The sequence below is a fragment of the Gymnogyps californianus genome, chromosome 13 (assembly GCF_018139145.2).
Source record: "Gymnogyps californianus isolate 813 chromosome 13, ASM1813914v2, whole genome shotgun sequence".
Taxonomy (NCBI): domain Eukaryota; kingdom Metazoa; phylum Chordata; class Aves; order Accipitriformes; family Cathartidae; genus Gymnogyps; species Gymnogyps californianus.
This window is the reverse complement of record NC_059483.1, coordinates 2,273,465-2,298,348: the sequence shown is the minus strand read 5'-3', so window position 1 is coordinate 2,298,348 and position 24,884 is coordinate 2,273,465. Positions and strand designations below refer to the sequence as shown.

Here is a 24,884-nt window from a genome sequence, read left to right as displayed (position 1 = left end):
CATCCCGTTTTGCTGAAGCCACTATCCGGCGGAGACTCAGTCTATGCGAACTGGAATCTCCACCCGCCTTTTAAATGCATTTCAAGCCTTTTCAGCGCTCAGTTTTCTGGATGTTTACTATATATTGAGTTTTAAGAAAAATATTGAGAAAAACAATCCTGAGGCTTTAAACCTGAATGAAAATCTTTCTGCATTTCCACTTTTTTCCCAAAGTGCTAGTTGTTTGAGTTTCCTGTGAAAGACAAGATTAGACAACTTTCATCTTGATTGTTATTTTGAAAGCAAATGAAAATAAAACTTTCATACCTTGCTCAAAACCATAAAGGAAAAGGACTGAAACCTCTTCCATATCTCCTAAGTTGTGATGTAGTGAGTTCACACTTGAGCTGTCACGTGCTTTCGTGGTTTTTGAGGTGGATACATCCACTGTTGAGTCAGATAAAGACCATTCTGGGAAGCACACGTAGTCTGTGTTGGGGAAATGGATGCTAGAAGCATTACAGTCACCAACAGGTCAAAGAAATTGTAATTCTCCTGTTACGGCTAATGATGAGTGGTTTATTTGCCAGCCTTGTGGGAATGGAAACTTCAAAAGAAGAGGGGGTTTTGCACAGCAAGTTGAAAGGAACTTTTGCTACTGCTAGTAAAAAGTAAAAACGTTGTGCTCTGACCCTGCCACCCGCTACGTTCCAGTTTGAAAGCTGGCCACTGTGTCCGTGGCACTCACCTGGCCGCTGTAAGGTGTTCCACAAACTTGCCCCTGCCCCCAAACCATCACTTTTCTGCTAGGTGGAGAGCTGAGGTATATGGAGGCACAAGAAATCTAGCAAAATTAGTACTCAGTCTACTCTCCCACCCTGATCAATCCTTCCTGTAAAGCATAAGCTGATACTTTGCTGTTGCAGCACACAGGATAGTGCAAAGTGTAGCACAGTAACTAGAGCTTTAACCCATTTTGACTCGATAACAATGTCAGTATTTGGAGTTTATATTTTTAATGAAAGATTGCTGAAGGCCATGCTTATTTGGAATGATCCATCTGAGCATTGCCAAGGGCAGTAGCTTTTGCTTGCAGATGAGTTTGTGGGGCTGGTTCTAACATGCTGATCTATTTATACATGCTGTCTGCACTCAAGTGGGAAGGCATAGGAATTTGCTAGCTAGAATATGTACTTTTTCCTTCTCCAATTAAGTTGGAAAGATCAAACTAATTTCATGCTGATTCTTTGTCTGTGCTGGTTTTCAGCCCCAAAATGTACATGTATGTATGATTAATTTGGGGTCGTGGTGTAAGCCCGGGAATAAGGAAGCTTTCATTGGGAATCCGAAGTCCAGTACCTTATCTTGTGGCAGTCATGTCCACTTGACCTGCCAGCTTCAGTCTCCCATTCCCTGGAAGGAAGGTACCTAATTTCCCTTACAGGGGAATATGCACAATTTCCGTGCTGCTGTTGACTATTTAAGAAAGGAGGAATTTTGTGCTTTGCTCTGAAGCAAGTTGTGCAGACAGTGTCTGCATTCAGAACAATGTGCCCAGACTCCGTAATGACTTGATACGCCGTTTCCAGCGTCCAGCCGACGAGCAGCAAGGGTGTACAAAGCGGGCTTTGCAGGAACTGTGTGTTCCTCTGCATAATGAGGTTCTTCCTGTTAACTTTGGATCTTCTGGCTTAAATACTCCATGCTTCAATTTGACCAAGAGAGAAATGGTTTGCATGCTTGTGAAGTTTCCAAGAGTGGTGACAATGCAAGGAAACGATGTACCAAAGGCCGTGTGAATTAGCCAGCAGGAAAGTCCATTAGGAGAAGAACGGAGAACGGTTCTTCCTGGCCAAGGAGCCCCTGCCCACGGAGCACCGCACGGGAAGCTCTCGCTCCTCTGGCTCCTTCCTAGGAAGCGGAGTCTCTCCATATTTCGACTTCTGGATCTCGTGTCCTTCCTCTCCCTTTGCTGTGCATTTCCTAGGCTGCAGCAGCTATTAGGTTAAAATACGACAGTCGCTGTCCCAGCCTATGCTTGATTTGTCTGTCTAGTTCATGTGCCCTCTAGGCGGACATGGACAATGAGTGGCTGACTTAATTTGGTATTACTGTATCATTGTCGTCTTATTTCTTAGTGTCTGTTCCTGAGACGTTAAATCAATTTACCCACGATGAAGTAGGCAGTTGCATTTGAATGTTTAGATCTCTGTTGTATGTCTAAGCTCTACTAGACAAAAGTTGCTTGTCTTCATCTGTTTCAATGTGATGGTCAGCATTTTAAATTTGAAAAGCTGTCACCGTTAAGCCTCTTATTTCATTGCTCGTGTTTGGTGCTGTATCACACATCTTCTATCTCACGAAAAGTGTGTTTATAGATGAGAATCCACTGAAAGCATTTTTTTTTTAAACTAACATTGTAAGGCTGCTGCCTTTCTGTGACATGCAGCCCTCGTTTCCTCCTCCTCCTCCTCCTCCTCCCCGCTGGGGATGGGTGTGCTGCCTTCACCCTCGGCGAGTCGCAGATCCCAGGTGCGCGGTCCGAGCAGGCTGCCCAAAAATGCCTTCTGCATTGCAGGCCTGTGTGCACCTGCAACTAAAGCTTTTTGCTTGTGCCTCTGTGCTCATGCAAAGTAGTTTGGGATGTTCAAAGGATACCTGCTAAACTTTCAAAATGTAGCCCTTTTAGGAGCTGGGTGGGTGGGAGGGTGTAAACGGTAATTATGGCTATAATTCATTTGTGATGATTCAGCTGAAGTCAAGTGCTTTGCTAGCTCCCTTCCCCTAAGTGTTGACCACTAGAGTTCTGTTGGGATGAAAGATTCTTGAAGAATGACTAATTTTTCTGCATTTTACTTTCAACTAGCTGCCGCAATCTCCAGAAACGGAAAGCTCTGTAGAGGTGTGTCACCCACCTATATTTGTACAACAGGCAAATATTGGTGTTTTGAAGTAGTCCTGGTGGAGTGTCTTGTTGGTAAAAACCCTGTGAAATGTGTGTTCCTGCGTGGTGCTAGACAGTGAAAAATAAGTAGATTTGTTGAAGTGGTTTAATCCAATACAGCATCAGCGTGATAGTCCGAAAAATATATAAAAGCATGTAAACCAGTCCCAAATCTATGTTCCTGGACTAAGGAACCCAAAGGACAAATGTTGTAACCAGTCCAAGGTAGTGCAGGTCTTTCAGCCATTTCCCTTTAGCTTTTAAGGGAAGTTTGAAAAGTCTCCTCTCAAATCCCCCTGCATTAGCAAAATGAGACTTCGTTTCTCTGGCTCCTAATACAGAATTTGGTTTACCCTGTGTGTCACGTATTTAAAAACTTTGATAAGGAAATGGAGGTGTCAGAAGTTGTTAGTGGAAGCTTCATAATCCCAGAGCAGCTAGGTGTCCCATTTAAAATGCCACAGTGAAACCGTTAATGGTCACTTCACATCTTCAAGGTTAATAGCTCTGTAGTGAATTGGATATGCAGGCACATTTCCTTTATGAGATACCCCAGCATCAGTTCACATAAGATGGATTATTTGCTGAAATGAAGACATAAGAATTTATGAAATCTCAAATTCTGTTGAAATTAATGGGACATCCAGAGATGGCATTGGTAGATTGTACAACTGGGTGCTGTATCAGTGCAAACCTAACTGAAACCACATGGAAGTCTAAATCTAGGACAGTGTCGATATTCTGAGCTATATAAATATGAAGATTATAAATATGTTTTGAAATCATGAAGAAAATGCAGTTTGTGGTGGTTTAGACCGTGTATTTGTAATTTTTGTGGAATAGTGTTTAAGCTGAAAGTCTGAGTGGTCATAGAATGACTTTGAGATGTTTGGGAGATGGCTCCTGGTTTAAGATGGGTCCCTGTATGAAGCGGTTGTTCCTACACATTTTCAGAATGCTTTAAAGCAGCAAAAACTCAACGTACTTCAGGTTTACAAAGTGAAAGTTCCATTCCGGAAGATTTGCTTCCTTTAGACACTTAATCTCTGAAATAAGAGAGATTTGATTTGGAAACATGCACATGCCGAGGGACTTTGTTCAGTAAATCAGTGAAACCCCCTTGAAGTCCGTGGCATTGGAACGGAAATCCCACAGGTTTTGTCAGAGGCCCTCCGCAGTCTCAAAAGAGCTTCATTGACCACGCTCAGATATATTGAAGTACCTACACTTCCACCAGAAGTGTGCGTATAGTGGGACGGGGTGTTTGTGTGTGCGTGTGTGTCTGTGTATATGTATGCATGGGCATGCATGGTTTGAGTTCTTAAAAACTCTTGTGTGTTACTGGTAACTGTAAAATTAGGCAGACTTTGTGTTTTCTTTAAATCCATGAGAATGTGTTGGCATACGTGCATGCCGTGGTGGTCTGCTGGAGGGTGGCAGAGCAGACTGGTTCAGTACTGCCAGAGCTGATTGAGGGCAGATGTTCTGTTTAGCTTGTCAGTCGATCTTCCTCATCTCCCCCCTTGCTTTCAGCTGTGACTTCCCTTAATATTTTCCATGAGTGCAAAGATGTTAGTGTCTCTTTAGTGTTGTTCTGCTTTAAAATGAAATTTCTGCATGCACAGCAGGAGCTTGATCAAAGTCTACCACAGAGGCAACTGGAGGATCATAGAAGGGTATGTACAGCAGTCAAGCATGTTCAGAATTAATCCCCTACCTTTTCCTTTCAAACAGTGAAGTGTAAGTCACGTAAGAAACTTCTGTGGTTAACTGCTTGCTGTTCGTCTCTTGGGAAATCTAAAATGATCAGCCATGCTTACAAAACGGGGTGCTGGAGCACCTTCTCTTGTATTAAATGAAGGGGCAAGTGCTTGGCTGCTCTGAATTAAACCTCAGATCCTGGTCTAGTCTGTTCACACTTTGAAAGCACTCCCCTTTGGTGATGATCACACAATTATGAAGTGAGATTAATCAGTGCTTGTGGAGTTTGCCTGCTTTGGCCACACCTCCCCCTTTGTAAACAGCCAAGCTGCAAAATCAATGTCGTTAATACATTTCTCAATTTCTTCTGCTCTTGTAGCTGGGAACAGAATAGCAGCAACTTATAACTGCTTCACTCAAATATTATTCAAGATTCTCTGTTTTAAAGATTATAACAGGTTTTTGATATCACTGAAACTGAGCTGTGTATTGCATCTGCTTTACTGATACATGTACAATAATGTTTGTATACTACTTACTGTTAGCTTACCTTGATGGTGAATGCAGGTGAAACTGAATGCTGTTGGATTTTTTTCCTAGGTAGCATATTTGATTTTTCTTACTGCCTCCAAACATCTGATATTTGTTTGCATACTGTACGCATCAAAGTGGTGTACAACAGTAACATGATGGTTAAAGAACTGTTCTGGAGCCAAGCATTGCAGCTGAATTAATTATAACATTTCTTAAATACCACTTATTTTTTTTCTCCCCTCTGCTTTGATCACATACTCATATACTTGTTGGCTAACACAGCGGGTTTGAATAATTTTGTAGGAAACAAAGTTTTGCTTCCCAGTTAGAATTCGAAACGCTAGTGAATGCGGATTGCCAAACCTCCGAAACCATGGATCAGCACGCTTTCAGACTAGAAACAACAAACGCTCGATATGTGTTCCCACTTCTATTTTCTGGTTACTTGTATTTTGGATACACTACTCCTGTAGACAGCAGAGGTGCTGCAGGTTTGTCCTCAGAGCAGCAGCTCCCGGGGAGGTCCCTCCACTCGCCCCAACTATTTTGACCATGGAATAGAAGTTGCCTTCTGCTCCATGGTGGACCAGAAGAAAAGTCTAGAGACAACTCCAGGAGCTTTAGTTACCCTTCTGAATTCAGGAGGAGGTGGAGTTTACTAAACAGCAGTTCTTGTGGTTGGATGTGTGTTATCTTTGTAGTAAGTAGTAAAAATTACTGTTTCTAAATGCCAGTTGATATGACGACTGCCAGTTAGTTTAACAGAGGAGGAAAAAGGTAATAAGAGAACTCCATTGTAACTTGATTTTTGGCATAGGGCTTATATGGGTATCAAGTTGCCTTTCTAATCAGTACACATGTAGAAGGAATATGTAGTTAAGGTTTTTTTTGTCTGGCTTGGCCTTGTTCTGTCATGTAGCCTTCCTTACCTGCCAGACTGAGAACAGAAAGATGGCTAAAGCACTACATCATGTACTAAACACTCTCATGTCGCTGTCAGTCAAAGTAGCTCCTCTGGGATAAGAATTTGCTTGAGCTTTTGAATTGAGTCTCTTGCCTCTTCTACATGTTCACTATTTGGCCCAAGCGGTGATAGGAAGCGTATGCCCCTTTGAAAAGCGCTCATCGTCTTCTACTGTTGCTTCCAAAGTAACTTGCCTTTTTGTCTTTTTTTGGGGACTTTTGGAAGCAGCTGGTTGGAACTGTCTTTGTGTTTATTTTACATCTTGTCTCCCTGCCGCTTCCCTCATCCCCATCTGATTCCATAAAATGCAGGTCCCGTGCTGCAGCTTTCACATTAATAATCTATAGGAACAATTTTTAATCTGCTAAACTGTAGTGACAAGAAGCAGACGGTGGGAGCCCTGACGTTAGCACCAGCCTTGCGGGGAGGGCAGCGATCCCTGCCCAGCTGCAGGCAGGTGTTGGGCATCTCTGTTTGGAAGTGATGTCTGAAATTTGGTAAGGGACTGTTAATTTCCAGACAGGTTTTTGTCTTTCCGGTGCACTGGGGTATAAGGATTTCTCAAAGCTACCTTTTGTGAGTGCTAGCTTTGTATCAAAACCAGTGTGGCTGTGGCAGGGCTGGAGTTTTGTATGAGCCAATAACGCACATTTACGTTGTTCCATTTACTTGTGAAAGTTTAAAAAGTAAGGCTTCACTTGCATGACAGCTAAGATATTAAACCTCATAGTTAATGACACTGAATCTAGTCAGACAACTCATCTGATTTGAAATACGACTGAAAAATCAGTGTCAAGCACTTGTTTTGTGACTGCAGATCAAGATACTTGAGTTCATCCTAACAGATTTTTAATATGAAATTATTCTTGGCTAGATCAATTTTTTTGGAATCCCCAGAAAACCCCGTTCCTGTCTCGGGGTGGTACTGCTGTAACCACAGCACGCTGCCATTCGCAGAGCAGTAGCTCTCAGGTAAAATAATCACCAGTTTCCCTTTTTGCACAAAGAACCTTATAAAAATCTGTTAATCCAACTGCGGTGTTTGTGTGTCTGCCCGTTGCTGGCAGTACCGCCGGCTTTTGTACGGCGCTCTGAATTACTGGGAATTCCTGTAAAGACTTCAGTGAGAGCAGTGCAGGGTCCGCAGGTTCACATTCAGCCTGGGACGTGTTTTGGTCTCCTCTGGCCTCTGCTGACGGCAGCGGCGCAGGGATGTGCTGGGTGCTCCCAGGGGTGCGGGGCCGGGATGTCGGGGTTATCTGAGGACCGGTGCCCTGCAGCGTCCGCGGGCTCATGTGCTCGGATGCTGACTGCCGGCGTGACCGGGCGGCTCGGGCAGCTGCCAGCAGGGACGCGGGGAACAAAGAGCTGGGATGCAGTGGGGATTGCTTGGGTTTCCGCTCAGCGGCTGACAGCGTTAGATCGCGTCAGTTGCTGATGGAGAGGAGAAAAGAGAAAATGCGTCCCTGTAACATTGGTGAAATGACAAAATAGGTTTGAGAAGATGGGATTGCTCGCTCACAAAACCATTTCTAATGTTACTCTTTCTCTAGTCCTCCTCTTCATTTTGTGTTGGTGCTGTACAGATGCAAATTTTTTACATTTAAGACTGAGACAATAGATCTTAATGAAAAAAAAAAATCTCTTTGAGAATAAAATCTGTCTAGAAAGCTTTACACAAAAACTGAACTGTAGCTGTTTCTGGTGCTGGGAACCTGTAATCTTATTTGAGTCCCATGAGACCCCCCCTCGGTGTCCCAACCTGCCCGAGCACATTGGGAGATGCTCAGTGGATTTTTCCAAGTCTCCAGGGTTTCGGTTCCCCCTCCCTCACTGCAAGTAGGCTAATGATAACAGCAGTCCCCTTGCTCCTGAATATTAGTAGTTTGTTTCTTCATTAAGCTCACATCGTGATTTCATTATCCTCTTTGAATCAAGGGTGAGGCACTCAGGCAAGTTTTGGTCAACCGTTACTATGGCAATGTGAGACCGGCGGGACGGCGCGAGAGCCTCACCACCTTCGGCAATGGCCCCTTGTCTGCCGGAGGCGCCAGCAAAGCCGGGGCAGGAGGTAGGACGTGCTCCTGCTCATCGTGTGATCTGCCCTGCCAGATGCTGTGTGTCTGTGTCTGCCTGACAAACCGGTATCTTACAGGTGAAATAGGGTTTTCTTTCCCCCCCTACTGTTTTGTTCTATGAAATTCCAAAAAAGAAGGAGCTATCCACATGGATGGGGAAGAAGTCCTGCTTGCATGTCACTCCTGACTTTAGAAACTCCAACATGTTTTAACTCTCCTTGAGGGATTCCGCTTTAGGCTGAGCGGAGCATCGCTCTCCTGTCTCTAATCGTGTCAACTGCTTTTCCCTCATGCAAATGAGAGCAGTGTTCTTTTTCTCCTGAGTGCATTTGAGAAAGTACTTTAAAGTTAAGCAGGCAGAGCTTTTTATACTTTCTAGAGACTGTCTTGGGTTGGCTTGAATTTTTTGACTTTGCTTTGAATGAATGTACTTAGAAAACCTGATCAATTTAGTGTTTGCAATAATATTTGGGAAATGTGCTCATAAGGATGTCAGATTATTAACCATATCTGAAACAAAAACATTTCACTGTATTACAGAGAGATTGCAGGGTAGGATGAGCAAAAAATTTTGTTTGAAGTCAGTTATAAAGTGAAGTTTATTTAATTTGAGATCATTGCTAAAAAAGTCAGTAATGTCAAGCATGTTTTGTCAAAACACAGTTCAGTGGGTTTTGCCTTTTCACAATAAAGACAGTGGGTAATCCTGTTGAAAGCAGGCCTGATCAGAAACAAACAAAAAAAAAAAACCCAAGAAACCCTATTTCCCCCTGTTTTCTGAAGTTGATATATATTTTGTTAGTCCTTGTGTTGTGCTGCCTACTGCCATATTCTTCTACTTTCTAGAGCATTTTGCTTCAGTTCTCGTTCTTCCTGCCTCTTCCACAAACTCTTGCTTGCTTCTGTTTGATCTGTTTATCCATGAAGTTCACGGTTCTGTAATTGCACAGAAGCATAGCGTTGGCTTTGCCATCCTCTGGAATTTGTTCTGCCTTTTCTCCGTCCCCGCACTCACTGGTCCTGCAGAGCCTTTACCTCTCTCTGTATCCCTGAATCCACACTGTTTCCAGGATCCTCTTCCAATACACCAGCCTTCTTTCCATTTTCTGCTGCTAAAGAAGGCAGCAGTGGCAACAACCATTTCCCATTGCCAGCCCAGGCTGTCCTCCCTCAGGACACCACCTCCTGCAGACTCGCACACGTTAAAGCGGCGTTAAGTGCCCATCTCACAACATGCCCGATCTGCGCTTTAAGTTACGAACTCTTCCTTGCAGAAATGCTAGGAGCTGAGTTCATCGCTGTTAATAAACGTGTGCGCATCGTTCAGGATAGGTTAGTAAAGTACACCAGAAGAGAGGTGCCATCGCTGTAGGGTCGCGGGGTTTGAATCTCAGCCTGTTTCTCATGATCACCTTTATAGGAGGAAGCTCTGGATCGAGTTCAATGAGCCGAGGTGAGATGAGTTTGGCAGATGTCCAGTGTCACCTGGATAAAGAAGGTGCATCCAACCTGGTCATAGATCTCATCATGAATGCCACCAGTGACAGAGTCTTCCATGAGAGCATCCTGCTAGCCATTGCCCTTCTGGAAGGTGGGAACACTACAATACAGGTAGGGAAATGGAAAACTTCAAGCTTATAACTAAAACATGTTGGGAAGGGAAATGTTTTTATGAAATCCAGGAGTCTTGAGGAGGTTAAGGAAATGGGAGGGGAAATGACTAAATGATCTTTGACCTGTAATTAAGAAAAATATCAGTGTCTGCCATGCAAAAGTTAACTTATTAAATGTTTGCATGGGCACTGGGTAACTGAGGTATTTCCCAGGGCAGCATAGAGGAATGTGTAACTAAGCAGCTTTGTAGCGTAAGTTAATGTGACTACTTCTATGAGTAAGTTCAAGCAATTGCAACATGCTCAGAGACTTTTACCACTAGCTGTTAGATTTCAGACTGGAATTTAAAATAACAGTGAGCTCCAGACCACCACCGTTCTCCTGTAATCCTACCGTCCTTTGTTTCTGTGTTTTAAGTAAGGATTTGGATTCCCTAAATGAGAATTACGCCTGCTATGGACTTTAATGAACATACACCAACTAGCTCGTATGGTGTTCTTCCAAACAGAAAGTAAAACCTTATTATGGCAAAACATGCCTACAAAGATTATCGAACGTGTAATATCTTATTCTTTTGACTTTGCATGTGTTCTGTTTGCAAACAGTCTGTTTCTGTCTTGGACAATGGGCTTTATGCGTAGCTATTCCAAAGAGGAGTACCCCTTTCCTACCCCGCTGCAATGTGTTTCACATGTCTGAACAAAACAATTGGTGATTTGTTTAAGGAGGTCAATTTTGCAGATTGTTCCTTTCACTCAGAGAAGTGATACATCCAAATGTTTGATATACATACAGATTTAGGCTTATAATTTGATGCCATTTGTGCTGCATCCTAATTAGGAACATTTATTTAGGTACTTAAAGATAAAACACGCTAGCATTTTCTGAAGAGCTTGGGCAAACAGAACTAAAAAAAATCTTATGTATGTGGCCCACTGTTCCCAGTATGGTATAACCGCTCCCCAGTCCTTTATTTTTCTGCCCTGAAAACCAAACTACGGAAAGACACAGTCTGTCTCTGGCATCGCTGCAGCCGCAGAGAGCCACCGCACTTAACGTTACTCTTAACTAGACCTCCATGGCAACTTCTGGGAGAAATGTTTGACCGGACTGAGGGCAGTGTTCCACGTTGTGCTTAATCTAATCTCACTTGTGGGCTGTTGCCGAAACAGCCCGTCCTGTTCTGCTCAGCTCTGCTTGTCCCCTCTTTGTACGGCTCGTGCAGCTGAGGTGTGAGTTGAATTAAGTGGCTGATCCAATGGAAAACCAGCCTGCCAGCAAAACCGGATTTGATCCCATAGAAATGGCTGGCTCAAACCTGACCACAGACGTGCTAAAGAGCAGCTGTATCCTCTGGGCAGCAGTACGTGGTGAGATTTGGTTAAGTGTAATGTGGGGCTGAATCCTGACTCGTTATAATTGGTCATTACGGTTAAAACATGCACTGGATCTCTACAGCAGCACCTCTTGTGTTCATGCAAACTCCTCTTGAGAGGAGAGGGAATGTTTTTGGGCTCCTTCACTCTGTCTCTGTAATCAGTACCCTCTTTTTTTCCCGTGTATACGCTCTAGCGTGAAGCTTCTTTGCAAAAGACAAAGTGGGAATTGAGCGTTTAAAATCCCCTGTCACCTTAAACTGCAATGACAGGAATAACATTCCTTGGGGAGAGTCACTCCTTTGAATTTCCGGCTCTTTTCCAATGTAAAGGAAGCTGAGCCTTCATCTTCCTAGTTCTCAGGGAGCCTCACACTGTCATGCTGGAAGGGAAAACAAATTCTGCATCAGCCTGACATGGAGAGATCCTTTGCTTGTGCTGGACCCCAGAACTAATGGACTGAGTAGAGTCACTTCCCACCGTGTGCAAATCAGTGTTGGAAGCAGATTCCTTAGCTCATCTGGTCAAAACAAACAGGGAAATCTGCAATCCATCTCCAAAGTTACCTTTTTCACCCAAAAGGGAGATTCTTTAGTTTGCATTTGCTGTCTACAACTGGGAGCTGGGAGTCCGTAAAATAACTGTGCGGTTAGGAATGAGCTGTTGGCATAGGATGCTTATAGCAAATGGCGCAACGCTTTCACATCCGTGCCTGACGGTCCTGCCAGCTTCTGTTGCACTTTTGCCTTTATAGATGTTACTTCCGCAAACCAGAGTAACTATTTTCCGTCCTTTCCCACTTAGGAATAAGTGCTTGGCGGTTGTCTTTACCTTTAGAAAATGTTCTGGGCAGCCAGCAGTTACTTGGTGCACGTGCGTGTACGTGCTCTAATGCAGCAGCGCAGGGCGGGGAGGGGGCTCTGGTGTAGGCTGCTTTTAAGTACAGAATGTTTTAGGAACCAAATGACTTGTGATGCCTACAGCTAGTGCCGTAAGCTCTGAGGTCTTGGACACACCCAGGAGCTCTTACTCATGCATGCAAAGCACAGATGAGACTTTATTGAAAATATCCTATGGAGCGGTTGTAATGTAGATACTCTGTGCTACAGCAATCCAGTGGCCTGATAGCAAAAGGCAAAAAAGAAGGTTTATCAGTGCACAATGTTCCCTGACTTACCTCTGTATTGGCTGATCGCCTGGTGCTAGGTAGGGAGTTCACTGGTGCCTTGCTTTACTTGCACTGGCTCTAGCACAGTCAGAGCCCATGGGGACTACTACAATGTCAGTCCAGAACAGCACATATTCAGCGCTCTGATCTTTCAGTAGTATTTTAGTCATGACAGCCAAGTAAGTAAAACTTTAATGGAAAAACACCAACCGCAAAGCTTAACTTCTGGGAGAACAGCTGGCTCAACGCTGGTGAATCAAAGCGAAGGTGGAGGCTTGCTCTTTAGTAAAATCACGATTACAGGTCTGTATCTCCCAGAGTAATTGCTGGATGATGTCTGAGTTAAACTGGTGTCCTGAGACGGTAAATTCACGTAACAAAGCTTTTCTCTCTTCACATAGGAAGAAAAGGTTATCTGCTCACCCAGAAAATACAGAAGGCTCTGGGTGCAGCCCAGCTCTTTGGGAGCACTGCCTTTACAGGAGAGCTGCATGGGGTACTCGCTAGTCTGCACAGCTTCGAATCTGATGGGTTTTATAAAGCAGTCTTTTGCTACAGCACAGTAAAGATTTACTGAGTGCAGCAATGTGGTGGTCTCCTACTTAGTATGATTTCATTTTTACAAAACGCACTGCAAAATTTGTCTGCTTACGGAAACTAGATGCACTTACGAAAATGAACCCAATACTTTCCATGGTCTTTTATCCTGATCTTTCTCTACTCTATGTTCTTTTGGTAAGTTTTGCAGATTAGGTAGGTAGGGCTTCACCACCTCTGCAACCTGCAGAGTGGATTTTCTGAAGTTCTACGGCAGTTTCCAGTAACTGCCAGTGGAAGAGTCATCTTTAGTCTCTGGACTAATAACTGTGTTCATTTTGCATCAGATACATTTGTCATTGTGAAAGTCAACCTAGCCAAATCAGCCAGCTTTGTCTTTGAGGTCTAACACAGTTTATCTTCATTTCACATTTTTTTTTTTTGGTTGTTATTATTAGCAGCTCTTGATTTATAGTATTCTGAACAAGTTCATTCTGTGCTCAGTCTGAATAATTTTTACTGAACTTATATTGCTTATATCTACAGGCCTTTGAGAATAGGAAACTGGTGGGATAGGGACAGGTTATGTAAAAAGGCTTTTTGGCAGCAAAGCCAGAAATGTGTCACCCCTGCATGGCATTTTCTTAACTCCAGGTTTTCACACGGGAAATGAATTCGGCCTGAAGTTAAGCAAAAGGTTTGTACTGACACACAGGAACTTGCACATGATGATTGTAATATGGTTAATAATGGGAGTTCCCGGGTAACTCCCATGAGCTTCAGTGGGAGAACAGATCCCCATGATGTTGGGAAGGGATAACTGGAATAGGTGTTCCTGTTTCATTAGATACACACAGGGCCAGTATTAAGGCTAGGCAAAGTACGTGGTTGCCAACTGTAGCAGAAAAGCAAATGTAGAAATGTTCCTTATTATAATTGGCAGGAGTGATTTTTATTGTGTTGTTAAGAAAATTAATGTGGGGGAGAAGGAGGACAAGAAAAAATACTCCCGGTTTACCTTAGGAAAGAGGCTAAGCTGGTAGTGTACGGCACATTCAATCCTCTGCTGCTCTGTGTTTTGCTATAGGGGTGAACACGGATGTGATAAATTAACTGTTCTGGAAGAAAGGCAGAGGTCTTTGCCCACTTAAACCTCTCTGGATGGAAACTTTTCTGGGTTATTTTTAGTTTTTGGAATTCACTTAGAAACGCTGTCAGGTTCTTCGGTAACAGAGATGGTGATGAAAGTGTCGTAGCTGTGTCCGGTGAGCTCGTCGCTCGCGCTCAGCAGGAGCTCTGGTTTTCGGTGGGAAGCCGGCCCTCATTTGTAAGGAGACAGAAGCGGAGGTGGAACCGCAGGGTCAAAACCGGACAACAAATTAACTTGACAAATGCTGCAGCTCACTGAACTGAAAACTACATAAACCCCTTTATTAATTTATATAACCCTCAGAATCCACCTCAAGAGAGCTGGTGTCAGCGGTTCTGCACGGAGCGGCCCTGGGGGGGGTATGCCCCGCCGGCCCCACGCTCTCCTCCGAAATGGCGAGGGGCGAGCATGCCCGGCATCCGGGGTGCTGCCGGCCGGTGCGTGGCACCCGTCCCCCCGGGGCGCTGGCTTGGGTGCGCTTTGCCGGAGCTTGCGTGGCAGGTGCTGTTGCTCGTAGGCACGCTGCACGCGGAGCTACATCTCCTTCGGAAGAGATGAAAGCTTGGTCCGTTCCCTGCGCGCACTGCAACGCGGCGAGTTTTTCCTCCGTTAAAGCAACCCTGGCGATTGAATGACAGTGGAGGAAATTGCTGAGGACTTCTCCTGTAACGCTTGTCTCTCATCTGCTAAATAAAAATTATATGCGCCGTTACTCTGCCTCACCTCCGTAGAGTTTCGGGTTTCCTTGGTCGGTGGAAGTTAATGGCAAGTAAAGTCCCTTACATAACTGCCTCTCCATGGAGACTTCAGTCTGCTCATTTAATTAGGGATCTTCTCAAAAGTTAGATTGCGTGACAAATTACCCACACGCACATGTTGGTATTTTCAGCAAGGGAAGGTAAAATGAGGTTGATGACATTAGTTTAGTTTCAGGCATTTTTAACCGCTACCCCAAAGTGCCTTGATGCAGAGCTACCACTTCGAAGTGTGGCGGTGCCTTCTTCCCCCCTTCATCCACAGTTCTTCCCAGGTGGGCTGCAAACACAGAGGATGAGGTGATAGGAGTCAGCACCCACGGAAAAGGTGATTATTTTTCAGGAAAGAAGTGGGATTTGCTCCTAGCTTTAAGGCATCTGAGCAGAGTCACTGCTCCTGCACAGAGGATGATGATGGGATCTGCTCTACATCCCTCCTTCCCCCAGCAGCTGAGTATGGGCCACTCATATGGCCTGAGTATGATGACCAGGGGCCACCACGACTCGAGATAGCACCGAGGAGCCTGTGTTGGTGACCGGAGAGTTGTACCTCCATCACGACATGGCAAAAGCCAATCAGTGTTGTGCTGAGCCAAGGTTTGGAGCTCACCGTGTATGTGTGAGGCTCCTTTGAGATGTGACTGTACAAAAAGCCGCGTGGCTTCGAGTTGCTTTAACTTCCAGAGCTCTTCAGTTCAGCCTGCTAAGAGGAGCTGTGCGTTTTGTGTGCCCTCCTTTGCATGCTCATTGGGGGCTATGGCCGCATGGCACCGTGCTGCCTGTTGCAGAAGTACTGTGGGGGCTCTGAACAAGCGAGATACCAGAAATCACGGCAGCCAGCTCTTCATTAGTCTGGTTTGGTAGGAAATACTGGTTTGGGTAAAATGCTGGACTAACACGACTCTCCTGTCTCCAGCTCTGTCTTGCACCATACACGGACTGGGACTTAGTCGCCATTTCTCCTCGTGCATTGCCACCAGTCAGAAAACTCCAGCACGGTGAATTGTGGTCTCCTTTGCTGAACTCAGCGCCTCAGACTATCCAAAGATGATCGATAGTTATTAAATAATTGCAGAACTGATGCACAACAGGAATTGAATCCAGAGCTATCCAATTCTTGTTTGTGTTTCTGGCACATAGGAAAGCCGCAGGAACCAAGTGAACTAGGGTGCTACCCGGCAGGCGGGGAGCCGGGGCTCGCCTCTGTGACCGCCCGCCGCAGCCCTCGGGCTGGAGGGAGCAGTACCTTTGAGACAGGTCTGCGTCCTTCAGCTTGCTGTAGCGCTGGCTGTGAAATACTGTGACAAAAATGGAAGGGTAAGCGATGCTAAAAAGATCAACAATGAAATAGCTGGAACCAGCCAGTCAACCCGCTTTATTTTTTTCACTTTCCCTGTTGGCCTAAATGTGTCCTGTCCTAGTCGGTTGCCAAAACACTTAGGTTTTTTTTTTTTATCCGTGATTGCAATTGCCCTTCAAAATTGGGAGAAAATTTTTACAAAATGTTACAGAAGTATTGGTGATGTAAAACGTAGATTTAGTGACACAATGGTGCTTTAGGGTTTGTGGTTTGGACTTTTTAAACCAGATTTACTACTTATAAAATTTGGAACAGTCACAGATACCTGTGAGCAAAATCATATGTGATGGTAAATGCTTCAGAGGGAAGAATATCTTTGGATCGCTAAATTTTTGTAAATAGCACTTGAGAGCTTTTGGTCGTTGATAAAAAAAAAAATCTCTTAAAATTTCTACAGTTTGTTTATAACAGGCAGAATTTTTTTATAAAGTTATATCTTTTTTACATTGTTTTAATAATACCTGCTTAGGAAACTAATGCAAAACCAGCAAGCTGTCGGCATGTATTAAATAATCACCTATGTCTTTCACCATTTTAATGAGTTTTTCTCAAGTTAAAATACACCGTAATTATTTTTTTTATGTTCTGAGTATGTTACTTCAGACTTTAAAAAAAAAAAGTAAATGTTGATAAGGACCTCCATCAACCATCGCATTCAGCTGTGGGCAGTGATCTTGTCCTTTTCTGAGAGAGAGCCCTCTCCAAAATGAAGCACGCCGCAAATCCAGACCTTCCTTCACGGCACAGTTACCTTCAAAACAAGGCACAGAACCTGCACTAGTAATTAAGTCAGCGCTGAGGAAATCTGCGTCCTGATGCTCTGTTGATCTGCAGCACGTGAGGAGACTCAAGATGGCAAGCCCGTAGGAGCACGCTGTCTCTTTCACTTGTATTTTAATGTATTTAGCACAGCGAAGTCGCAGTCTCAGTTAGCTGTTAGATACGACCATGTTAAAAACAAACAAGCCCTACTAATAATGCACTGAGAGACAGAGCCAAAAGCTGCAAGGAATCATTCCTGCAGAGATTATTTCATTTTAATGGAGGGCAGTAAGATGCATAGATGCGATTGAGAACAGGGTGGATGAGGTGAGATTGTAATGATGCCACGTAGTCTTTCTACTTGAGCTGCAGCCGATGCTATGTTTTGAAGTATATTTGGGCCATCAGTATTCCTGTATCATAGCATCTTTTGGTCTTTTCGCCCAAAGGGAGGTTTTGTGCTTAGATTTTGAGGTGCCCACCTATGCGATTGAGCAACATGGGCGAAAAAAAGGAGGAGAGGAGCTACATCACGGTTCAGCTGCGTTGCTTGTCCTCCAGCCTTGGTAGCCTCGTATCGTTGATGGTTGTTGGGTACCACGGACTGCTCATGTGGCAATCCTCTCGGCATTCAGGTGTGATCCGGGTCCTGTAAGGAGCAGGGACGTAAATCGCTAATTCTCCCGATTCCTCTCCATGGGATCCAGGTCCAACATAAACTTTTAAGATGATCCCTAGCAGGATTAAAGTTCTCCACAAGCAGGCAGAGGCAAGCTATTCAGAAAAACAAGGTCATGCTGCCTTTTTTTTTTTTTTTTTTTGGTAAGCACAGGAATCAACAAAGCGATGTTATATAACTTCTATTTATATCCCACTTGCTCACTAGCTGCAGGCATACAAGAGTAGCTGAGGAGGGAATTTAATGAGCTCTCAGGGCTTGCTCACCTTCCAGAGCGGGTAGGAGCCAGCTTGTTTTTGAAGTGCGTCAGCAAATGAAACTGGTGGTGGGTGGGTGGTTTGGGTAGGTGGACTGACTTGTTGCTATGGTTTTCTTTAATTCCTCTGTCTCTCAAGAAGATCTTACACTTTTTTTTTTCTTTTGGGGAGTCTGCAGACTTCCTTGTTTCTCACACCTACACAGAGCTCGCTGGTTCAGTAAGGAAGTGGGATTCATGCTCCTGCCATGCAAGAGCCTTGCACAGATTAAGTGGGTGACCCGGCGGGTGCGTGCTCCCACATGTATGCAGGAGGAACTCAAATAAGGCTCCATGCTGAAAGCAGGTCAGGCCCCCGAGTCTCCCACGCTTTGGAGGCCATCTGCTCCGTCTGCGGGGGGATTTAAACCCTGAACCCAACAGTCACATTTCTACCTGTCGTTTCCCCAGTGTGCCTTCACCTTCTGGTGATCATCCAGTGTCACTTCACTGTCCCGGGGGTTTTGTACTGGCTCTGGAAGGGCACGAGGGGACCGTATCTCTGTGAGGTTTGTTCTTACTTTCTTCTTTATGAAATGACTTTAAATTGCATCAAGATTTTAGGTGTTGCAGTAGGAGAACGTGTAGGATATAAGGGCTCTTCCTGAAATGAGTGGTGCAATTCTGCTGCTGCTTGAATTTAAAGCTGGTTGGGAAAGATGAGAGTTTGCATGGGCCGGTCTGTGTACGCTTGTACCCCTCCAAAAACATCCTCCGTAAGGTGGGGCAGAATCTCCAGCTGAGAGTAGAGCCTTGCAGGATGGCGTGTGGATGCCCATGACAGAGAGTTTGTCTTATTTGTGGAAAACAGAGCTGGGAAGTCCCCCTTCTGCTTTCAGGACAAAGTTTATTTTACAGTTTGCAAAAAAGCAAAAAAAAAAAAAAAAAACCAAACCAGGCAATTGAGGTGTTCTGGCAGATTTTCCTTATGGGTTTATTTCAAACTGTGAAGTATGTTCAGCATGAAATATTTCAGCTGCCATTTCCTTAAGCTATGCAAGACTAATGATATCCATCACTCACGCCCCAGAGTGATGGATCTTTAGCGAGCCAGGACGCATGAAAGATTTCAAGAAAAGAGAGGGATCAGTGGTATTTAAAATAAATGAGGGGGGAGAGAAAGCAAAGTTAGGTTTGAATTTTCTGCAGTGGAAGTATGTTTAGGCAGAATGTAAAGGCTTGGCATTTGTACTTAATTCAGTGCTTGTGTTAGCAGTGCAGTTCCCCTTAAAATGTGGCTGCTTTGAAGTAGTCCAGCTATAAGAAACGGTACGGGGGTGGCAAGCTCTTTCCGCAAACATGAAGTAGCACAGAAGTTTTGCATTAGTTCGTGCTGGCAGCCTGTCCGGATAACCCAAGCAAGTTAACATCTCCGTAATAATTTCTCTCTAGTGTTGGAATAAAATGTCCTGAATTGAAGCCAGATAGCTGATCTTTCTCGTGTATCTGGAGGGACTTTCCTCTTTGAAATATCCCTGACTAGTCAAGTTCATGGGGTATCTTCTGTTTGCTGGCATTAGAGAAACGGGGAGGGAGATGACAACAGTTTGCTTTAATTTGTGAGTTGTTTGCTGGGGCTTTGCTTTCCCTTATTTATTGGTAATCAAGTATTTGTTTTCCTGGGGAATTCTCTGGGATCTGTTCGGATGGTCTGGCAGGCCTTAATGGCTGTGGTCTGTTGAAACAGCTTTGTGAATTACTGAGGGTGTGGTCCAGAAAATACTCTGTCCTCTGCAGGATGACGGCAATCTCTGTTTGGGTTCTCCAGCCAAATGCTTGCCTAAAATCAGGCCACCCTTCTTTCAGGAGGAAGCACGCATCTGAGCAGATGCATCTTAAACCCAACGCTTGCTAATAGTTTTTAGTTCTATTTCTCATAACGTGATCATTCAGACAGCGCATGCAGTCCAGCCTGTAATTACTGAGTCTGGGGCAGAAAGCCAAGCTATTCGATGCAAAACAGTTAAACGGTTGTTCCTTTTCTTGGTTGGCAAAACAGTTGTGACTTCGGGGCAGATCCAGCTAACAGGTAACAGCGTAGAGGAAGGTGTACCCAGTAAAGGTGACAGCACACGCAGGCAAAACTGGATACGCCTTTCAAAGGCAAGGGCTGGAAATAAGCTGCCTTCAGCTGGTTCCTTTTTTTTTATTTCCCCCATTTAACAATCCTACACTGACTCACTCATTGTTAAACTTATTGTGGATTAGTTAAATTTATAGTGGATTAGTTAGCTGGGTCTGTACTCTGTACACCTTACACAAAGGCATCAGTCTGCTGTGGTTTATGGCTTCGTTCTCCAAAGGGCAGATGTCAGCTCTGCTGGTTAAAAAACCAGTTTGCTACCGATTGCTGGTACGGGAGACACGTTAAGGAGCGTTTGTCCATGCCGTGTGGTTACCCTGCCTCCATAATCCCACTCCCCTGAACTGCTGGGTAGTCAGCTGAGCTTCTCTTCCACTCGTCATTGGAAATTATGTATATTCTGTGTCAAAAGTCTTGGAAGGCAAGGCAGGAAGGGAGAAGAGGTGAAGTGGTAATGCTAGGAAATGTGCCCGTTCTTTGCTGATTTTTTTTTTTTAAATGTGATTCCACAATCCAGATTGTTAATGATCTGCAATATTTAAGAACGTGCCAAAAAATAACCACCACAGAAAATGATATTAATTCTGAGTAAAATGCCAGCAAGCAAAAATAGTATTTTCAGTTTAGCAAAAAAGATAGTTAAACATTTAACAGTGTATGTAAATAATTTGAAGGGGAGAGGAAACCAAGTTCCTGGGAATAACTACAGAAGAGACATAAACTTAAAAAAAAAAAAAAATTCTTAAAATCAGTGACTGGAAGTTAGTGACATAAAAAGACGCTTAATCACCTGTTTCTAATAGTTGTTAACCACTGAAACAGACTACAGACAGACATAGTTCATGATCTCCGATGCCTTCTAAAGAAAGATCAGATGCTTTTCTTGAAAAGATGCATTAGTTAAACACAACTTTGGGCTCAGTTAATGAGCGAAGGGCTGGTGGTGCTCAAGGGTGGGCCAGGCTGTAGCTAATGAATGCGCTGCAATTTAAACTTGGCCTTAGATTTATTTTCTAGTGAAATCAGTCACTTGGTTTGCAGCTTTTCGTGTGCAACGTGTTTTGTGTGGACCACGGAAATAAAGTCTTAGATGGTGATGGTATTTACTTTCCGTCCTCCTTTGGCTCAGAGGCAGTATGCTGGAGGGGCAAAGGTGTAAGGGGGATATTCTGCTGTGCATGAGGTTTCTGGTTGGATTTCTTTAGGAGCAGAGTTGGGTGATGGAGAGGAGAAGGAAGGAGAAGTCATTCCACAGGTTTCCTGGTACCTGGTATTTAGTTGTTTTACTCTGTGGTGCTTTAATAGACCGCTTTGGATGTCAGGAGGGGGAGGAATCGGTGTGGCTGGCTTTGCAGACGTGTGATGCCCATGCTAGGTTCTTCTCCTTCCATCCCCTCGAAACAAATACAGGCTCATCGTAATGCTTGATGTGTTTATCATATGCCTGTAAAAGAAACAGCGTACTGCTGCTTGCCTAGTGCTTCGTACCTGCATGGAAACAGTGCACCACAAAAATATATATATTCTCCAGTCACCTGCAAGATTTTGAACTTGCAAACCTTTATGCAAGAAGATTTTCCCCTTGTGTTTCTTAACAAAGCTCTTTCCACTGCCCCAAGTTAGTGTTGAATGAGTTTGTGTAGGTGGTGGTTGCTCCGTCTTTAAAAATGATTGAGAACTCTTTGTGTGATGTGCTTATGCACAGTGAGTGTAGCTATCGTGTTAGAAGCTTGTGCATGTCATATGTGGATGTTTTTGAATTTCTTTCATTCTGTGGCTGTGTAATTAATTGCAGTCACATTATCTCTGATATTCTCGCATCAGAGAGAAGTCTTGGTTCGTTTAATCAGCTGGTTGGAGTGCTCTGGAGATGTATTGCGTTTCATTGAGGTGTGTGTACTTGTAAAGCTGTTTGAATCTGGCATTCATGAAGCAAACCTCATGATCTGTGTGTCATGTGATGTCTCTTGTTTAATGGCAATGACTCTTAACAGTAGTTAACAAAACAGTTGAAATAAAATACAGTCTCATACTGCATGATTTTAGTACTCTGTACGAGCAGACAACTGGTCCACTGCCAGCGTCTCGAGTATGAGATGAAGCTCATACCTTCGCTTGCCTTTCAGGTGGTTTTTCCTCTGGTACCTCGTACTGGGATAGCCAGATACAGTCCACATACTGGACTGGTATGTTAGGGGTCACGGTTCCCTGCCCTACAGTAGGTTTCTAGGAGATCACAAGTCCCAGCTTGGTGGTGGCTGAATCAGCAGGGTCTGTCTGGGAGATGAGGAGAGAGCTTGGGCTTCTCCGCTCCGTGCACGGTGAGGGCAGTGCTCTCTTGCTGACAAGATGCTTGGCTTCTGGGTTTGCATCAGTTTTGTTAGGGAGCCCTCAAAGGGCCAGCTGATGTCAAATGCTCCGGTGTCGGTGGTACGTTAAAAGCACTGTTCTTCAAAAATGCGTATGAGTGTAGAGGTTTGCTGTTCTCTTCATTCCAGGCTGCTCTCCTAGCACACTTGCTCTTTCAGCAGTCTTGCTTGTGGTTGCACGATGTGTGTGCGCAAGCCAGGACCCTCGCATACTGTAGTCTAAAATGGCCATTCTATTTCCATTCTAAAAAGGGAGATTTTTCCAGGTTTTGCTTTGAGGCTGTATCTGTAAATAAATTTTAGGATGTCTGTCATAAATATCACCACCAATTACCTGCTCAAGTGCAACTTGCAAGATCACACTTCTTAAAATACAGTATCTTTGATAGCTGGCATGTGGTTGATTCATATGTGTGAAGGTGTTAGGCATCCTGACCTAAACTGAAACAATCATTTTGTGACAACCATTGAACGTATGCACAGCACGCACAAGAAAGCTTTACTGGAAATGTTTGTTTCATTTGTTTTTTCTCTGAAGTGCAGTGGAAAGTCAGTTAAGAAGCTTGAAAAGACAACAAAAATCAAGCCTGTCAGCAAGTAACAATTACTCGCATACAAGGTGTTTCTTCAGTGTGGTTCATTAAAAAAAGCTTTTCCTTACTGCTGCTTCATCACAGGGAAACTCCTCCTGTACAGGCTCTTGAGATGTGCAGCCAGGTGACAACCATCCCTCGCCTGAGGAGCACATCGAGTTATTTTTCAGAAGACGGTTACCCTTTCTAGAACCAATGGTTTATGCTGGTCTGTCTGTAAAATATTATTATTGGTATGCTTGTTGTGTAGTACTGGTAAAGTAAAATTTTCAAGATGCAACTTAGATGCAAACTCTTCCTCTATCTGTACTTGTAGCCACCAAGTAACAGACTGTGCTTCAAAGGGTTGGCTGTCTAAATAACCCAGCCCTGGGTTTGGTTACTGGTCAGCAGCTCAGGGAAACCATGTTAATGCATCTCTTGGTTATGATTGTAGTTTGACAGTATTCTGTCTACTAGGTCTGGTCAGGTCAAAGAACCAGTTTAGAATTAAAAAAACAAAAAAAATCTGGGTAAGTAAACTGTCATTCAGACAAAGGATGTTTTTATTTGGGTATATTTTATGAGAAAACATTAAAATTCTTGATATAAAGTATTGGATTAGAGAATAATTCCGTAAATACTATTAAACGAATTGGGCACCCAGATCATCTTGTGTCATGTCACAAGGCCCAGACGGTTTCTGTTGCAACGACTTCTGCTAGAAGGCATCTCTTGCAGTGCTCTGGCATGTCTGTTTTACTGGGCTGTTTGAATGGATGTCAGGAGGGTAGCAGTGTGGCTGGCTCTGCGGACGTGTGGTGCCCGTGCTGGGTTCTTCTCCTTTCCCTCCTCTCTGTTAATCACTAGAAGTAAGAATGAACTCTTAAGAGTTTACCTGAGATGCTCTGGGCGGGTAGAAGGTATTGCAGTGGTGGGAGGGATATCTCATGTGAATATTGACCAACTTCTTTAAATAGTAGCGCTCCTCCTCTGTCTGTAATCAAAGACGCAACTTTATTAGTGTTTCAAAGTCATTCAGCGCTGTTCTGACTGCAGCTGCTTGGGAGTGATCAAAGGCAGGCGTACCAGAGATGGCTTTGTGTGCTCCGCTTCGCAGAAAAGCAGGCAGGATATATTGCTATTCCCATTTTAATTTGTTTTTTCAATAAATCAGGCTTCATTCCTATTCATCATGTAAAGCTGTTGGATCATGAGCCGCTGCAGAATGCTAACTAATTTCATAATACTCTGCATAAGGTGACCCACTTACAAGTTCATCCTTCAGTCGTGTTTAAGCTCTGGTCCTGATTTATGTAACAGCATATTGGTTTCATCAAGAATTGTCTGATCACTCACTGTGTTGGCTCCTTTTTGACCTGTACATGATTTGTATTCTCCTCAATTTTAGGAAGAACTTTCTGTCTCTGTGCACATATGGGCAGAAGAACATTAATAAACCTTTTTAAAAGTAGTCAATGCTTTGAGTTTTTCTGTCACTTAAAGATATATTAGAGTAGGAATTAAAAGGAGTTTTAAGAAGTCTGCTGCAGACAAGGCAATGGAAACTTAGCACGGAATGTCCCTCATTACATTGCCCTGTTTGTACATTTTTGGACTGTGATTAACATTGACTATTGCATGTTATGAGTCACAGTCCCTTTGATTTGCGGGCAGGAAGGCAGGACAGTTCTTTTTCCTCTGTATTTTGCTCATACTCTTCTGTTTCTGAACTGAGAATCAAATTATAGATAATTCCATTGTCCTTACCTTGCCTTAATTCATTGTACTTACCTTAATTCCGTTGTTGAGAGAGAAGTGTGCTGCCTAAATGTATTAAGGCTAGCATGATTTATTGCACTCACTTTTCTTTAAAAATATATTTGGAAGTTGTTAATAAGGGAGTTAACATAGCTGAGACACTTGGGCTTCTACAAGTTTCCATCGCTCTAGGTTTTGGTTTA

At 43.8% G+C, this 24,884-nt stretch overlaps 1 protein-coding gene across 1 annotated transcript in view; it reads left to right on the top strand.

Annotated features, from left to right (window-relative positions):
• ITPR1 (inositol 1,4,5-trisphosphate receptor type 1) overlaps window positions 1-24,884 on the top strand; it is a 180,282-nt gene that overhangs the window by 106,494 nt on the left and 48,904 nt on the right. The window contains exons 41-44 of the mRNA XM_050904988.1: window positions 2,846-2,881; window positions 4,552-4,599; window positions 8,061-8,193; window positions 9,621-9,811. Of these exons, the coding sequence (XP_050760945.1) occupies window positions 2,846-2,881; window positions 4,552-4,599; window positions 8,061-8,193; window positions 9,621-9,811 (408 nt within the window). The remainder of the gene's footprint in view (window positions 1-2,845; window positions 2,882-4,551; window positions 4,600-8,060; window positions 8,194-9,620; window positions 9,812-24,884) is intronic.